The 18,261-nt window shown below is 45.5% G+C and overlaps 2 protein-coding genes across 3 annotated transcripts in view; one reads left to right on the forward strand and one right to left on the reverse strand.

The window, feature by feature from the left end:
• Positions 1-9,012, forward strand: part of LOC144128483 (vesicular glutamate transporter 1-like) — a 201,247-nt gene extending 192,235 nt beyond the window's left edge. For both annotated transcript variants that reach the window (XM_077661911.1, XM_077661910.1), the window contains exon 16: positions 198-9,012. The gene's annotated coding sequence lies outside the window, so the exon portion shown is untranslated. The remainder of the gene's footprint in view (positions 1-197) is intronic.
• veli (L27 and PDZ_signaling domain-containing protein veli) lies at positions 8,808-17,758 on the reverse strand. Its single transcript, XM_077661912.1, has 6 exons — positions 17,670-17,758; positions 17,270-17,311; positions 16,853-17,001; positions 14,168-14,377; positions 9,639-12,932; positions 8,808-9,481 (listed from the first exon to the last, which is right to left on the reverse strand). Exons 1-5 carry the CDS (start codon positions 17,704-17,706, stop codon positions 12,774-12,776), a joined length of 597 nt encoding a protein of 198 aa, XP_077518038.1. The 5' UTR covers positions 17,707-17,758; the 3' UTR covers positions 8,808-9,481; positions 9,639-12,773.
• Between the last annotated feature and the right edge of the window lie 503 nt (positions 17,759-18,261).

Below are 18,261 nucleotides of genomic sequence, written 5' to 3' on the forward strand. Positions count from 1 at the left end.
GGTGCCGTAGTGGAGGGCTCCGGAATAATTTCGACCACCTGGGGATCTTTAACGTGCACTGACATCGCACAGCACACGGGCGCCTTAGCGTTTTTCCTCCATAAAAACGCAGCCGCCGCGGTCGGGTTCGAACCCGGGAACTCCGGATCAGTAGTCGAGCGCCCTAACCACTGAGCCACCGCGGCGGGGATGCACAGTAATGCAAAAGATGTTCTCGCTAAACAGGCAAACTACGAAACGCATGTTTCGTTGTTCTCACTGTTTCTGCTGGCATGTTTCGCTCTACTGCCTTCTGTGGGGCTAGATGCTGCCTGAGAGATTTAAAGCATTGGTGTATACGACAGAACTGCGAGAGCACCACGCAAGTGCATAGCTCGGCCCGCTGGACAAAGTCAGGCAGTGGGAGGAGGGGGGGGGGGGGGGGGAGTCAATTCGTGAGCTGCGCGACGTGTGCAGAGGCAGCCGCCGCGGCCCGCGGCGTAGCAAGTGTGGCACATACCCCGGAATACGTGGACTATCTCGCCTTCCCAATTCTCCTCCCGGTAGTTTACCCTCGTGTACATACATACTTAGTCGATGTGAGCATGGCCATACCACGAAACAAAGCAATATAGCGTTTAAAATGGCTCCCGCGCGAACGACAGCAAAACGCGAGACCAAACATGAAGGAGGAGCTGCAGCGGTCCAGAGGCTTGTCCGCGTCGGCTCCGTGGTGTCTGGAATGCATGGCGGTGTTTCGCTCGGACCAGAGCCACTGCTACGGTGCGAGATGGACTTGCCGACCTGTGAAAAGAGGTGCACAGGTCGTCGTTATTTCGACGTACGCACCGTATGTCACGAGTGTGGCATGCAACACGAAAGGTTCGGTGTTTCTACGCTGATGTTTCTGAAGATGCTAGTGTATGTCTGTCCGTGTGCTTAAGGATTGTTGCCAGAATAGTGATCTGGGTCGTCCCCGAGTCAATTCCCGCTTGCCGCGCATTCCCGCTGTGTAAGCTGCTTGGTTTGGCTGCACGTTTAACAACGTGCGGGCTCAAAATCGAACAGTTCAGTTGCGGAAGCAAGACCCAGCCCTGTTCGAATATGTGCTCGGTGTTACACGAACGCAGCGAACCACTGCTACGCTATAAGCGCAGAATAATGAAAATATCAACCAAACCATGTAATCTACTGGTGAACAGAATAAAACAGCCAAAACCAAAACTCAACCAAACTATAACCAAAAGTTAGCGAAAAAAAAAAGCAAGTAGGTAAGAACATTTCTTCTATAACAATCACTGAAAGAATGCATTCAGAGCGCTGTTGCACTTCTTAGCAGCGTATGCAACATAAAGGTTTCGCGCTAGTTTCCCGAGTTTGTTTATATTGGGACGTCTTGGGAGTTTCAAAGCTAGCACATAGCGTCAGCGGGAAAGCGGCGTTTGGCTCTGGGTCGAACCGATACCGAGTGCCTGGACGTGTGTGCTCCACTAAATAGTGCGTAGTGGTGATTGAACGGTGCTATACTGCAGAAGGCACGCGTTCTAGATATCGAAAGTACGAGAGTGACACCTGATACCGAGCATTGCGGTTGACGTGGAAAGCGCAGTTTTTGTACATGGTCCTCATCTGTCGCTGATTGATGCTGCTTGGCGCCGTGAGTGGTACGATATGCCGATCGCTATGTGTGTGTGTAGTGTGCAACGATGCGGCAAATGTGGTGCTGCAGAGCCTGGTGCAAAGTGCGACAACAGTTGCATTTCATCCGTATTCCGTTCCACCGTGTTCTGTGGTAGAGGATATGTAATGCCCCCGAATTTCCTAACCACGTTTCCTTCTTCAATCCCATCTATGCTTTTTTTTTCTTTTTCACTTTCGAAATTGAATTTTCACACTAGACTTCTAGCTTATGTGATCTTTAAATCTATGCCCACCTGCCCTCAATAATACTTCAAACAGTGGTACGAAATATTCGACGCCTTGCAAATTTCGCACTCCACCATACCACTTTTATTTGCAAAACGTAATGAGCCCAAGAATGTGGCGATTGTGGCGAACATCTGGCTCTGATGTCTGGCCAGCGCCCTCGGAAAAGCGCTCATTTCATGGCGGTAACGACCAGAATTTTAGCTACGGGTTTTAGTGCCTGGTGCAGGGGTAAGAAAGTATACTAGATGTGTACGCGACCACCACGAACTTTATCGGCATCAGCACGGTTCTTTTTTTTTTTTGGTGTTCCAATTCCAGCAACAAATATTTTTGTGTGAATGCACGACAAAAACGCACGGTCAGTTTCAGATATTTCGCGCGTTTCAGGCGGGAACACCACACGTTTTTATATGTATAGCTTCACCATTTAAGTACTGCGTTTTCCTTGCTCGTATACGTAGCAGTCACAACGACGCGCAATTACAGAGACTGCTTGTCACGCGGCTTCGTTTTTGCGCATTTTTTTTTTCAGAACCTCTACAGAACTAGTCGTAGCAAGCAGCCATTTTATACTCACCCCTCTTCATGAATCATAACAGCTGTTCCAGTGCACCAGTGGAGGACTGGGGTATCGCCTGGGGGCGACATACGCCGTTATGACGGTCCCAAGACTTTCAACTTCTTAACGAACCAGCTAGATGAAGAACTGTCTAATACAAACACTTACAAAACTTTAATGTTAGTCTTCGACCCTGCAGTATGCAGGATTTGTAGTATTTATTGGAGATTTAGGGCGTCCAGACTAACGTGCAAGCGGGCCACATGGGGGCGCGCGACTGTCATTGCGCATGCGCGGTAGACACCCTGCCGGTCTGGTATCCGTTATGCTAAATCTCTATTTTCCGGCTTCTTCAAAACGCGAACCTAAATTTTCTCCTTCACCGGTTACAGAACATTCCAATGGCGCAATATCTGCAACGTTTGCCTTACCTGGCAGCAGAGCCCAGGACGGCTGCAGTCATTACCTTGAGTAGTAGTAGCAGTAGTAGTGGTTTAATTTAAAATAAATAAAAACAACAGAAGGAAAAGAATTCTGCCGGCCGCGGCAATTGCTATCTAATAACTTAAGCATTCGAGCTGCGGCCGGACCTTGAGTGTCGGCACCAACCGTTAATCGCAAATCGGACCAGCCATTTGGCTGATCTCATGCGGCCATTGGCCACCAGCATCTGGAAAAGAAGAGTGCTCGGACCTGTATAAAGAAAGGCGTGCTGTAAAAAACAGCAGGCGCGGCTAACACGTCTCGGCGAAACCCCACAACACTGAGCTTAGCGCAGGATAGACGCCTCGCGTCGTTGCCATGCAGCAGTCACAAGTAGCTGTATAATACATACAGAGGAGGAAACTGTGATAAAACGCCCGCGGCGGCAGCTAATACTCATCCACAACCCGCACACACGCATGTAATGTAAACAATAATAATACCACGCACCACGACTGTCCGAGCTGTATAGTAGTTGCAGTGTTGTTTGTCCAAGTCCACGTGGCGTGACGCCGTCGCGTGCCCCTTAACGGTAAAGCGTCCTCTGCACGTGGGAGCCCACCGACCGATGCGCGGGGTGTTCTTTGTGCATTAGTTGTCTATCACCGCACTCTGACTGTGTGAATGTGAAAGAGAGGGATGGCGACGTGCGTTAGGCGTGTCTGTTCGATGTTACATGCACCAACTTCCCTGTAGAAGCCTCACAAGTGAGGTGCGACGGCCTACCTCGTGGTCACGACACATGACGAAGCACAACTCCCAGCACAGTCTGTACATATAGCGACGCCGATATATAGACTCGGCGGACGTGCATGCAATCTGGGAACGCGCGTAGGCGGGTTCTGTTCACTAAGCGTCTCACAGCTGGAGTAGGAGCGACGAGTGGAACGTCATCTGGTATCTACGACGATTAAGTACTCAAAAAGAGGATTAATCTACACACGACGATAATAAGTTTCCCCAGATCAGTGGGGCTAAAAAGTGCGTAGCGGCGTCACCACACAACACATAGCTGTCGTTTATTTCAGCGTAACGCGCCTTGCCAACGCTTTTATTTACTGATACTTTTATGATAATTTGTACAAATTTATACAAATTTAACTGCTTACAAGTTTCGCCCGATTATACTTCACGAAATGTCGGTTCGAGGCGCTATAAAACGAAATTTAGCATGCAAATTTCAGCGTACTAAGAAACTGTTCTCTAGCTAGAAAAGGAATTATAAATGGTACTTACGGACCCGCACACAACGATCCCAGATTGCTTGCCTTGCATCATACAGTAGTGGTAGTGTTCGTAGATGAAACTGTGTAGGTATAGCAGTGTGATTGTGAACATGTAATCATGGGGCGGACGCTGTCGGCTTCCGGCCCGGATCAAACCCCGGCGCCCAAGGGCGGCGCGAGGCCTCGCGTCCTCACGCGATGTCTCGCGCAGTCCCGACGCTACCTGCTCCGATCTGGTCGGGGTCGCAGCGCCGCCGTCGCAGTGGCAGTGCTCCGGAGTGGGCGGCGACGCTCTCAACTCGCAAAGAGGACACGTACACACACACCCACAAGTCTTTCAATCTCGCTAGAATATCCGCTTCTACCGCGCGCTAGCCTACGGGTGCTAGAAGATGGCGTACTGTAGTCGGAGTCTTCGGTAGATGGCTGTTCCAGCGTTTTTGCCCCACCCGCACCAAATCTATGTTATTGTAATGCTCGTTGCCGAAGTTGCGTTTCACTGTACATCCCGTTCATCCCTTGCGCCGGCGCGCAGCGGGCCCTGTTACTCTTTCCAGCGTTCGAAATGTGAATGCATTAAATGCGAGAGACCGGAGCATGCACAACGACGGGTCCTCAAAGCCCAAACTGAGCATGGCCAAGCAAGAATTCTGCAGTAACGAACGTATGCAACGTCATAGCCACGTGATAACGTCGATATAACGCAAGGTCGATCTTGTGTTATAGCGACGTCAGAACGTAGTAGGTGCCGCCATGTGATGTCATGAACACACCCTATGGCGTCGCATCTGCTCGTGAAGTGAATGAGGTTTGAGCCGAGGATTAGATATACAGCCTTCGTCAGAAATATACAGCCCAAGGGGTTTGCTTCGAAGTCTGATGTTGGGACCCCCTAGTGACCCCGTATGACCTAAGCTCCGAATAGGCGAGGTTCCTGACATCATTGAAAGATTTGGATTAAGATACGGAACAAGCCACAGTACATGATACAGAAGCAAACCCAGTATGTGAACTATATAGTTTTGACAAAGGCTGTACTACTAGGCGAAACTACGACATATTGCACTTGGAATAGCAATTGCGGCGTGGGCGACCAAAGAGCGATTTGCGTCCTTCTGAAATTACAGCCAATGTCCTTCGCTATGTTATTCAAGCTAGGTTCCAATAGGGGCGCAGCCAATGAAAACATTCACTGACCTGCTAGCAAGCTACATCAGAACATTTATTGGCATAGAGAGTAAAGCACAATGCGCTGCAATGCACCTCCTCTGCCATCATATTCCTTTCTGAGAATCGTGTGTTAAGACTAGTCCTGTTTGCAACTCTATCTTGGCAACTACCGTGTGTCTGTCAATTTCATTGTCGCACCTGGCCGGAAACAGTACGCACCGTTTATTACGTCTTCGCAATAAAAAAAGCGTAACCGAAATGTTCTGAAGCCTTTCCGTACCTGCCTGGCAATTCCGCAACCATGGTACAGGTTCAAAAGCAAGGGACAGTGCAATTTTTTTTTTGCATTAAACTTCGCAGCAGACAAGAACAAGGCATATCGCACCACCAAGCCTGTTCACACCTATTGCACCACGTCTACTGAGCACACTTCAGACAAAAATACGTCCTCAGGACATCCAGAGTATGTCCGCTACTTATCCTCAACAAGTCCTCATCTCGTTTTCTTGCCCGGCCTCAGAACATACTCAAACTTGCCCTGCAGCAACTTTTTAATCTCTTTTCGGAACGCAAGATGACGATTTGGAATGGAATGTGCATTATTTGGTGAATTATTTTGGGCAGCATCAACAGTAATTCTAATAGAGCTTTTTTTGTTTCGCTTGTGGTCGATTCTGACAAAAACAAATTACGCAAAGCCTTTTGAGTTCATCCTCACCAGAAACATGCAGTACATAAGGCCTGGTTAAACAGCAAATATAAGATTTATCCTCAAGATTTAACATCTAGAGTCAATAAATTTACCTTGAATGTGTAAAATTTCTTGAATCAATGATTATTACATCACTATTGTATATACGTTTCTTGCAATTAAACCTGCAGTTTGTATGTACTGAGAGCCGTATGCACGAACTAAAGCTGGCTTGATTTGAGTTCAGTGCCACAATATTGTTCTGCTATATAGGATGGCCGATCCTCGTGTCGTCCAGCAACGTGCAAACTGGGACACCTTAATGAATGACGTTTGGTCGTACACCCGAAATATACTCCGGATATCCTGTTCAGGATGAGGTCATTCGGACCATATGAGGACATCCGGTATTAGATAACTGGTAGAGCTTCAGGCATTCCTTCGCTCTTCAAACATGCTGCAACATAACGGTAGCCTGCCACTTCTCATCTGGTAACTGTGCATGCCGAGTCAAACCTACTGTTCAGTTCGTTACAGGAAGCTCCGCGCGCTGTCGGCGTCCTTTTTTTTGTTTTGTGAAAATGCCGTGGAGAGGTAAAATGCTGTGACTGGCTCAACAGCGTCCTTGCACGCACAGGCGGCACCACCATGCGCCTTTGGTCCCCGTAAATTGCAGTTCGACTGCGATGCACAAGCTGTACATTCACTACACACCACCTAGCCATGCAGCTCCCGCGACTGCAAATCTTTAACACTGGGAAAACCAAGAAAGCTTTTCCATGAACAGGATTCTATGGAACTAACTCACCCTGCGCATGATCCGGCCACTGGGGAGCCATGGGCCTTAGCATGAGAATCTTCCGCGAGGCACGTTTAGTTTTATGCAAGATCCTGCATTAGGAATCCAGCACAGTTGTTTGTCAGTTGCTTGCAGTGCGGTGTCCAGTTCGTCTTGTCGGCCTGGTTTATGTCTTCGCGTTAACTGTTACTTACCACTGTCTTCGAGCTAGCTGCAGCGAAGGATAGTAGCGCGCGATAAATTGCCTTGTTAATCCGAGAGGCGTACAGTGTTAGTGTATATACACAAGGCGGAGGTGGTCAGACAGTTGTAAGGACTAGTGCACAGTATACGAGTAGCTAGTCGAAGATAGCCTTCTCAGAGCAATGGACACAAAGCTCATCCACGCTAGTCAAGATCAGTCTGGAAACACGTAGATCTCACTGGCAAAGAAAAAAAAAGGCACTGCAATTATGCCGCTTTTGTGTTTCGTCATCTGTCATGTGTCATGACTTCTAGCCACTGAAAAACTCGACTTAAGCTCATCGAGGTCAACTGTTATATAAACTGTAAATACCACCAACACATGTAGACATAGTGGATGCCGTTCATGTGGCTATTACAGTATGCCGCTTTTGCACCAGCTACACGATCGAATGTTGCTTTTTTGTCACTCCCCTATAGACTTAAAAGCGCAGGCTCAAAGCAAGGACTCTTTTTTTATACTTCCTAGCATAAAATCAAAAGGGTGGTCAAAATGAAGGCCGTCTTCTCTTAAAGAAAACCTGTGAACCACACTGAACACCTGATCCCTGGTCTTACTCTGTAGAATGTGGTGCCATCAATGTAACAACAGTTCACCAAAAAAGCACTTTGCACCAAGCTTTTGCACACCATAAATGCCGTCTTGCATACTGATCCTCCCCGGCACTCCCAGAAGCAATCTCTTTCCTGTCATACATAAACCGTGTAAAGACAACTGTCAAATGCCAAAGCATGGCCATGCAATCCAGACACCACCATCAAGGCCATCAAGTAATAACCAACTGTTGAGACAGTTGACAGCCTGAACTAACTAGTCTAACGAGTAATAAGCAACAGCTAAAAAAAAATACTATATATGTGTGCATGATAAAAAATGTTTCTCTCATGCTGCGCAACATGGTTGTTACGAAACACATCAAAATAATGTGATAATGTGAGTGTACTATCTACTATCTGCAACTGTCTGGGTGTTACTTTTATGTGTACATCTGCTGTATATACGGTACTCTTGGTCATTACTACGATACATCTATGGACGTTTTCTCTCTTAGTGAAGCATATTAGAAGCGGCCCGGACCGCCATATTGTCTTGTATTTTGGACTTGGGTTTTTGCCGCTGTCCCTAGGAGAAATGTTTCTTGTACATGTGCCCCATTGTTATTATGTCATGTTTGATTATACAAGGTCTGTTGAAGCGAATGTATAGTTTTTCATGGGGAAAATAAGCACAGCTCAGCTGATGCAGCCATTCCTCAAACGTTGGCCTAGAACACCCAGGTTTGAGTCTTGCCTGCATTATTCTGTTCTCCTAGAAAGTGTTGCCCAATGAATTAAATGTTACGAAATGAGTCCTTGGCTGTTGGTGTCAATGTTGATGTTGCTGTGAGGCTTTCTATTACTGTTCCTTTTTAGCAGGGAGTCAACACCTCCTCTACTGCAGACTAGCTCTGCAAATCAGACATGACAAGCAATACAAGCTATCAGTGTTGATGATGACTATGTCAGCAGCTATTTCAATCACCTGTAAAGCTTACCGAAAACAATATGGTAGCCAAAACCCAAAAATCTGTGTTGTGTTGTTAAGGTATATTTGCACTCTAACTAGCACCTCAATCTCGGGGTGCTTTATGGCAAACAATCTAACCATTCGACGCTCTAGGGGACAATCAGACTTGAGCAGACAATGAACCTTTGCTTTTGCATCAATCAAAACGACATTGCTCTAGGTTGTGGTTTTTCTCTTTTATTCATACATTTCCACATAAATGCCTTCATACAACGTTAAAGAAAGGACCGAACACTATTCGCAAAATGCAAACAATGTAAACTTGCAAATACAGAAGAGGTACATATACATAATATATATATGAGCTTTATGTGTGGAAAGTGAGATGTAGGACTTGAGAATAAAAATAAATGGAAGCTATGTTTGAAAAAATGCAAAGAAAATGTGTGTCTAACTCTGTCGTCTTGTGTGAAAAGCCACCCATTACAAAACTGCTACATTCACATCATTGTATACCAAATGCACTGTCATTGTTACAATTATTTTTACGGTCTGTTTGAAAATGACAATGCAGATGGTACAGCAACAGATTACCCAGCACTGTGAGTTGACGCAAACAAAAGTGCAGAAAAGTACATTGCACAAAGTGAGCTTTCAGTTCCTGTCCTGAATTCTACAAATAACTCAGTCATCAAACATTAAGATATTGCAAAGGTAAGATGAAAAAAAAAGGGGGGGCGGGGAGGGGGGGAGTGATGGCTTTTTTAGAATAAAGAATATGCAACAGAAAATGCAGCCAGCGCGACACCGCGCATTTGACATCATCACAGACACCTACAGCGAAAGGCAGTGAATTTCTTCTGGTTATGAATCACCCCATCTGTATTGCTCTTCAGTGAGCCGTAAAGCTAAAGCTGCGAACTGGGCGAGTTGGTACTGATTCATATTTGAACAGCGCAAAAAAACAACGGGACACAACGAAGAAAGGACACCACAAGCGCTTGTGGTGTCCTTTCTTCGTTGTGTCCGTTGTTTTTTTGCGCTGTTCAAATATGAGCCGTAAAGCTGTGATGGTCTGAATGTTGCATACAGAGTGAATGGCCAAAGTTGACCTTATTTACTGTCACCAATAATGCAAAACCAAAGCTACCTAACAAACATACAATGGGTGCTATCTGCCTAAAACATATTGGGTGTTGCCTACGTGAAATGTGAAATACCGTCCTTAAAAAAAAGAAAGAAACACTGCAGTACTACTGGTAGTATAAACAGGATGGCCTCCATATGTATGCGCATTGCAGCAGTCCACAGTGTTCTCTGCTCACCTTCAATGACGGCCAAGGCTGCATGTGGGACATGCGGCAGGTTTAGATTTAACTGGCCTCCAAACCGTATGTAATGTTTTCCCTCCAACACACCCTAAAGAATCTTCAAAAAGGCTCAAACAGAAGCAGTGTGTAAAGATCTTTATAGGGCTACACATGGCCTCATCTTGGATATTTATCTGGAACATACAGTGTTTAGAATAACTATATGGAGCTTTACAAGGTTTTACACAGCTATAGTAAGTAGTTCACAAGGCATGGTGAGCTCTACAAAATAAAGTAACATGCTTTCAAATGAGGTTTCCCAAGCAAAGGCATTGCAGACATAATGTTAACATACCAACGTCAGGTGAAATCCAATCAAGTGCTCTCACAGCTACATAACCATGCAGGCACCACTTCTCAAAAACAGGCTAACAACAAAACAAGACAAAGGACGAAACAAAATGAAATAACATTGCACAGTGTTAGTACCCGATGTTACCACAGCCGCAAAGTGAGGCACCTACCATAGAAAAATGCATTACTAGTACATGCAACATTACATCAGCAAGTTGCTGTAGTAAGTTTCAGCAAATACCTTTTTATATACTTGCTCCAGCAACATTGAGTCCCTCTGGTAGCAAAACCCCACTAGTTTCGATTGGAATGCATCTCTCCACTCCCCCAACAGACAGTGAAATAAAGCCAGCAGCAAAAGAAATTAGTGTTACTTAGTAATTTTTCAAACGATGGATTGTAACAAGTGGATGCATAACAACTAGCAACAGTGTCACCAAAAGGGCAAGCCGCATAGCTTTCCCCCGTCTTTTCACCCTTGCACTCTATCGCCCTTTGTTAAGATAAGGACAGCTACCCAAGAAGCCAAGCTTTCCGTTTTAACCACAATTCATATGAAAAGTGAGTAAGAGGCCTGAAGGCTGTGGGGTCTGCTTGCAGTGAACTTAAAAAGAATGTGGGCTAAAACCAGCGCGTCAGAAGTGCCGTGCGCAAAATCGTGCCATTTATGGGTAATAAACCCCTCCGAGGTGGCTGTACTAAAGTACGTTCAGATGCATATGCCCACATCAGTCACATACAAAGAAAACTTGTACTCTACATTAGTGCAGTTGCAAACAACATGAGACTTTATAAATACACACTGCCTGCCCCCAAGAACAAACACATTAACAGATGTTTCTAAAGATCCTTCTTCCACGAAAAAGCTTGCCTGCATGAGATCTCACACATATACGTGCAAGGAGGGCGAGGATGTGCACAAGCTTTCTGAAATGTGTGCACAAAAACAGCAAGTAGCTGGTTCATGCTGGCCATGCATATCTTGTTTTAGTCGGCTCTACCAAGTAACAATCTTTAACTTGACAACCTACGCACAATTATAATGAAGAATCTTTTGCAAGGCTAGTCAGTAATGCAATCTGACGACAGATTTCGGACTGTCTTAGACAAAGTGCTAAATGCAATTCGTAATCATAAAGGATCTATATTACTGACGATACTGTTGACCAACTCAGTATGTTTGAGCACAATTGTGTTATCTATGCCATGCATGGTCAATATATGCTTCATGTAGAGTCAGCTGTCGATAATCTGAACTTGAACGAGACCGAAAATTTGAATTATGCGGAGCTCAAATTAAGGAAAGTACATTGTATAACAAACGTGGCTTTGCAGGCCTGAACAAACCAGCCTCATCAATGCAAACTATATTTAATAATAAAAAAAAACCTGCATTGCACATGGGTCAGAAGTCTAACATAACCCCCCAAAATATACTAGCAATGCAAGGGTGCAACAATCACAAATGCTTTAGTGCAACAAATGTCTTGCTTCAAGTCAGGTGGTAGCTCTTAACTTTGACGGTTACCTGCCACTGAACCAATCGATTATGAAGCATACCCGATATGAATCAAGAAACTTTGAAGATTTCACTACGCCCCTCTGTGGATGACACATTTTACTAGGCTTAGCATATAACGGCTAGAAAAGAATATCCCACAGTGGCACTCATCAAAGCAAGGTCACACTGATTTTGTAAGCAAGAAACTTTTCCAACTCATACCAAAATTCAAGTTGAAAAGGGCTGCACTTTCAAGAAAGAAGTACAGCAGAATGAGCAAATTAATCTTGGACTGACTCACTGGCACTGATTTCAGAAGTAAGGCAAAAGACTCGGCATTCCAATAAGACTTCATTTCCCAGGCAAACACAACATCTATCAGTAACCTAGTGTGAAATCACGCCACCCCTCAACATTAAACACTCATGTGTTTCCCAAAGCATAAAAGGAGGATGTCCACAGTGCTTTAATCACAGGCAACATGTTTGTAGTGTAGCATGCATTGTTGGCCTTTCTACCTTTAAGCTGCCATCCTTAGGGCCACTGCCTAGAAATGAATCCAAATGCTTCAGACCTCCATGAAATAAAAGGGGCCCAGCAACACCCTTCGTCAATGCCACACTCTTATTGGTCCTCGACAAACCATGCGTCACCGTACTGCACAATACGTTTTCTTTTTACTTTCACTGTTAATACAGCCCTTCTAAACGTCCATTCCCCTCCCATCTCATGCAAGAAAAAGAGGGGCCCACTACAATAATTGTTATCCAATGACATATGCAAACCATCCTCAAGCAAGATGGTTACAAGGATAGCGAGAGATTAAAAATAGAAGCAGGAAAAATTGAACAAAAACATTGCAGAGCTCCTTGGGGGCGGCAACTGTCACACGTCGAATGGTATCGTCAAAAGCCACTTTCCTTGTGACAACAGGGTCAGTAAAGCAAGGGCAAGCAAAGTGCAAATGTAGCACCTTCGCATCCACACGGGTTGTGTACTGCTTCCTGGATGCCTCAGTGCATTCAGGAGGCATTTACCCTACGACGAGTGGCACGCTGCTTGTCAAATCGCATCTCCATCTCTTCCAGCACCTTGGGGGTGTAGCGGACAACCAATTTGACTGTGCCTTGGGCTGCCTTCAGGAGCTCCACTGCCTTCTCGTGGTTCTCGCCTTCCACACTCTGCAACAGCACAAACAAGGAAGATCAAAAACAACAAAGGGATGCAAAGTAGGGGTGTTGTGCCCAGACGCATCACACTATGGCAATCACTACCATAATAAAGGTGTAACAATAATAGCGTGGACCTTTGTTAAGTTAAGTGAAACTAGCTTAATTCAAACTTGCGATGAATTAAAATTTTGATCTGAGCTTGTTCATCATAAACAGCGGAATGAGGCAGTTCAGCACCTTCCTTTTGGTTGACTCTCCATTCGTCCTCATCTCATCATGCTGCCTCACTGTGCTACCAACCTCTGGTTTATACGAATTGATACTTTGGTCCTGACAGCAACAGTTGTATTAAAAAACGTGGCCCTTAATTCAAACTCCACGCATTTCCAACAAATGTTCAACTCCTTTCGACTTCTAAATATCGAGAATCAACTTTATAATAATGCAATGAAAGCAATGTAGACAGATCTACGATTATTTACTTCTACAAGCTGTTGTACTGGGTTACAAACAAAAGCACAAAAAGACGTACACAGTGAAAAGTGACTGTCATTACTAATAGTACAAGGTAGAAGAGGAAAAAAATGTTAATTCCTCTTGTGTTCAGCTCCTGAGTGAGGAGGTCGAGCCGAAATCATTATATGAAGGGTCAATCACCCAAAGCTGAATCGTACAACAAACAGAACCTGCAGAACATAGATAAAAAAATGCATTTTTGCCAATTTAGGCTGTTTTGAAATCACAAACAAAAAACAGTGGTAGCATATCAACATATGTATAATGCATTATGTTGGGGTTTTGCAGTGCAGCAGCCATCAAGGCCATAACGCGCCAAGCCTGAGGTGCCGAAGAAGTTCTAATCATCAAATGAATGTACCCTAAGCTCCTAATTTAGGAAGTCAAAATTTGTGAATGTATCCACTGGCACATCAAAACACTCAGTACCTGTATCATTAAACTTCAGGAAAATTTGCCAGCAAAACAAAGGATGTGGAGCCAGTTGGCGCCCGTAAAGTATACAAAGGAGTTTCTGAAGCAGAGTTTCTGAAAGGAGTTTCTGTTCCATTCAAGCAGCAGCTGCACAAAGGTATAGTTCCTAGCATCTCCACTGAAGTTATGAGCCACACATAGTTCCCGAACAAACACTTCAGGCTGACAACTGCTCAGCACAGTTCACAAGTGGGCCCTGAAAGCTTAAGCCGCTTCAAGCCAAGGTTGCTGGTAAGAATAGTAGTACAACTCACCACACCATTGACCGAGAGCAGTTGGTCACCGCGCTTGAGGGCCCCATGACGGTCAGCCACGCCCCCCGGGATGATCCGCGATATATAAATCGGAGAGTTCTGTTCCTTGCCTCCCATCACATTGAAGCCAAGACCCTCATCCGTCTTGGGCAACTCGACGACCCGCGGGTGTGCATGGCCCTCACTAGCTGCAAATGCTGCAACTGTTGCCTGCATTGGGAGGGATGGGCTAATGTACACCTGAGCTTCCAAGTGGGTGCATTTGCATTCATTTCATATGCACTTAGTTGACCCACTTGTGATGTCTCACGATAAAACCACCCACTGCACACCTCATTGTACAGCCTTCCGATTTTTATTAGTATCACGAGAGCATCGACTGTCCTGGTCAAATGTTTAGGGGAATCCCCCTAAACCCTTCTTTACCTGCGAAGTCTCTGAGCAAGCTGTATAGCTTTCCTTTGTAGCCGGCTGCGCTTGTGTGGATGCCAATGAGTAATTACTCCCTTATTGACTGACCTGTGTTGCTGCGCCTGAATATGAAGAAGAGAAAGCATGTGAGGGCAAGGGCATGCTCACTATTCCTGCTCTTGTAGTGAGCGTCGTTTGCTAGGCTGTTCCGATCAGTGCAAAACAACCCCTGCCAATCATCGGTCGTTATGCATCAGAGCCCCAAGAAGCTGCAACCAACGGTTTTTAATGCGATAGTGTTAAAGAGCTCGTGTCGCAGAAAATCCAGCAGTGTGGACTGTGAGCAAAAAATCCATGAAAAATCCCCAGAGAAGCAACCTAGGAGGTAGGTGGGCCACCTACGTCACGTGACCTTGCGGCATCATCACAACCTGCCCATAGTAGCAGGTGGTAGTTAAATTAATTAATGGTCGCTCGGGCGGAGCAACCTGGGTCGCACAAGGCCCTCCGGTGGCAGCACCTGCTATCCCAGGGCAGCGGCGCATCGCTTAACTGCTTCACCACAGTGCCAGGAAAGGTGTGAGTGCTCCTAGGGATCTATGCGAGAAAGACCAATTCTGCATATATGAGAACCCATTACGCTATCGCTTCATACCCTCAAGGCAAAGCTTAAGTGTCCCCTCCAATTATTTGCGCTGCATATAGTGCAGGTGACATCTGGAAAGAGCACCCTATTGCGATAAACAGCCTAGCATGCCCAAGAAACCAGTAGCAATCGTCACTTACAAAAATCAAGCGCTTTCGAGAAACTATCCGCATATGCAATCGGGACCTAGCATCTTGCATGAAACATTACGCATTTGCAACAATCCAGAGCCGCAGGCATGCAGCAGATAGAAGCAAGCACTCTCACAAACCTGGCAGAAAACTTGCTTCGCAAGGTTGCTTCGCTTAAAGGAGAACAGCCACGCAGATGACACTCACTCCAGTAGCATGAACAGTGCACATGCTCGTTCCCTCCCCCAATTTCTGCACTGCTTTGCCTCAACGCCACAGCACCAGGCAGTCAATGCTTGTGCAGTATTATTAAAAACCTGGAAAGCTGTATACATTGCAAAGCTGCGTAACACTTTGGACACTTTTCAGGGAAGATTACAGAGCCTGCTTCTTAGGAGTATCAATCTTGCATTCAGGACCAATGTATGTAAATTGAAAATTCATAAAAAACCAGTGCTTACAGGACGACAATCAATAAATTAATATTGTGTTTGTAGCTATGCACTTGTTGACATGATAGCAAACAGATGCTGGCAGAAAGTTGCCTACCCAGTAGCTTTTCTATCAACTTGTTGACATGATAGCAAACAGATGCTGGCAGAAAGTTGCCTACCCAGTAGCTTTTCTATCAACATTCTGCTCTTTCACACAAAGGAAGCGCACAGAAAGCAATATCCCATAAATGATCATTCTAGAGTGTGGCTCACGAATAATACATCACTCTCACAGCATGCATAAGGAATGTCATAAAAAAGGCTGGCACGATAACCACAGATCAAACAGCTGGAATGTGAAGGGCAGAGCACGGAACCAATGAAAAGAGAACCAAAACAATGCACAAAGCATGTGCAAGAGAGGCCAGAAACAATATAATAGCAGCACTGAACTGGCACCAATTATCTGAGTCACGTGTTGCTGGAATGTCATTTACTTTTTTAGATACAAAAATAACTTCAGATTCCTACCTAGTGACAAAGCCGTCAGCTGTAGTAGCCAACGAAAGCTTGTGCAAGTCAGGCTAGAGCCAAACAAAGCACCTCGTACAGAACATTTTGGTACTCCAGCCAAGCTCTTACCGAATCATTACAGGCTGTGACCTCAATGCCAAGGACGGCAGAAGGAATACCTTGCCTAAGCTTTTTTATTAAGTACTTCACTCTTCTTATCAGTTAACTCATTTATTTTGCTTTCATGCAAACAAGACTCATGCAAGTTGATAACAAAGACACCTTCCCTATGACAATCTCGGTAACATACTGCTGAACCACAGCCCAAAGGCTCACTTGATCCTTACGCGTCACTTTTGGAATTAAATTCCCATTCCAAAACAGAGTAACATAACAGCACTGGAATTCAGTGACAGCAAAGCTCGTGATGAAATGCGTGATACAAGATTCACAATCAGCACCGAGATCTTACTGTCTACTTCGAGCAGCCACAGTGATTTAAGTCAAACCGTTTCACGTGATCAGTAAGCCAGCCGCTTACAAGACGCACCTTGGCTGTGGCGCTGGCTCGGATGTCCGGACTTCCCGAGATGTCGACAGTTTCGTAAACATGTTCGTAGACTTCTCGCACGGCGTTGCAAAATTCACTCTGAAGCACTTTTTGAAGCGCAGCTAGCTTCTGCGCTGGGACTTCACCACCTGTCAAGTACGAGCGCGCAGGAGAGTATTGCATGTCAACCACACGCTCAGTAGCGCTCAACTTAAATGCTGAAAGCAATAACATGGACAGATGTGTCGACAATAAATCGTACACACAGCGCACACAGCATGTGAAAGGAACACTGGGAACATGGTATGTAGGACAACCATTACATCACGTATGCACGCGAATAGAGGCAAATAAAATGAGGTACTAGAAAATAACGGCGCATGTCCAACGGCCCAGCAATTGGTATGTGTTACTCACTGCGCTGAAGTTTCTCAAGCAGCTCGCAGGCCCGCTTGATGTCTGTAAAGTAACCAAACAAGTTACAATGCCAGTTATTCGAAGGTTCGAGCTTGCCCAAGACACAATCGCTAGCGCCGGTTGTGGAATGCCGAAGTCTGAAAACTGGCGGAAATATTGCTCGAACGTGTACAGAGCGCGCACGAAGTATAAATATTCGAGATACAGGCAAAATAAGAGTGGCGCAAGCAGAAGCAAACGAGCTGGTTCTGCTCCGGGAGGCGCGGTGCCAAGCATACACAAGGCTACACTATATATTCGTTTCAGGTGCAAGCGTTTCGATAAGCATTTCCACTTTCGCTAAAGTGACGGTCATTACATTTTCAATAAAATACATACGTAAACCCGTAACCACACCTACCTCTTTCAAGCATTAGGCTCTCCCCGACGGCGGCCATGTTTTGATACAAGAGGGCAGAGCCACCTGGCCACCAGATTCGTTTGGGGAGTTTTTGCAGCATGGTTTTGCAGGTATTTGATGATGATGATGATCATCATGGCCTCTGGATGAATGGCACGTACCCACGATGGGGGATTGGCATGAAGGAAGTTTTTTTCTCCTCCATGGGGATTGGCCAGGGTACATTGTTGATACAAAAGCACACATGGGTAAGGAGTGGAGTAATTGGATAATTTTGTGAAGACGCAAATTTGGAGAAAGAAGGTGAAAGAAAAGGAAATGAAAAAGCCGTGAATTCACATTTTAGCATAAGAATCGACCTGATGCAATTATATAGCCGTGAATAAAATCGCACACAGGTTTCAGGACAGCTGCGTTTTTATGGAGGAAAAACGCTAAGGCGCCCTTGTGCTGTGCGATGTCAGTGCACGTTAAAGATCCCCAGGTGGTCGAAATTATTCCGGAGCCCTCCACTACGGCACCTCCTTCTTCCCTTCTTTCACTCCCTCCCTTGTCCCTTCCCTTACGGCGCGGTTCAGGTGTCCAACGATAT

This window comes from Amblyomma americanum, chromosome 4 (assembly GCF_052857255.1).
Source record: "Amblyomma americanum isolate KBUSLIRL-KWMA chromosome 4, ASM5285725v1, whole genome shotgun sequence".
Lineage (NCBI taxonomy): Eukaryota > Metazoa > Arthropoda > Arachnida > Ixodida > Ixodidae > Amblyomma > Amblyomma americanum.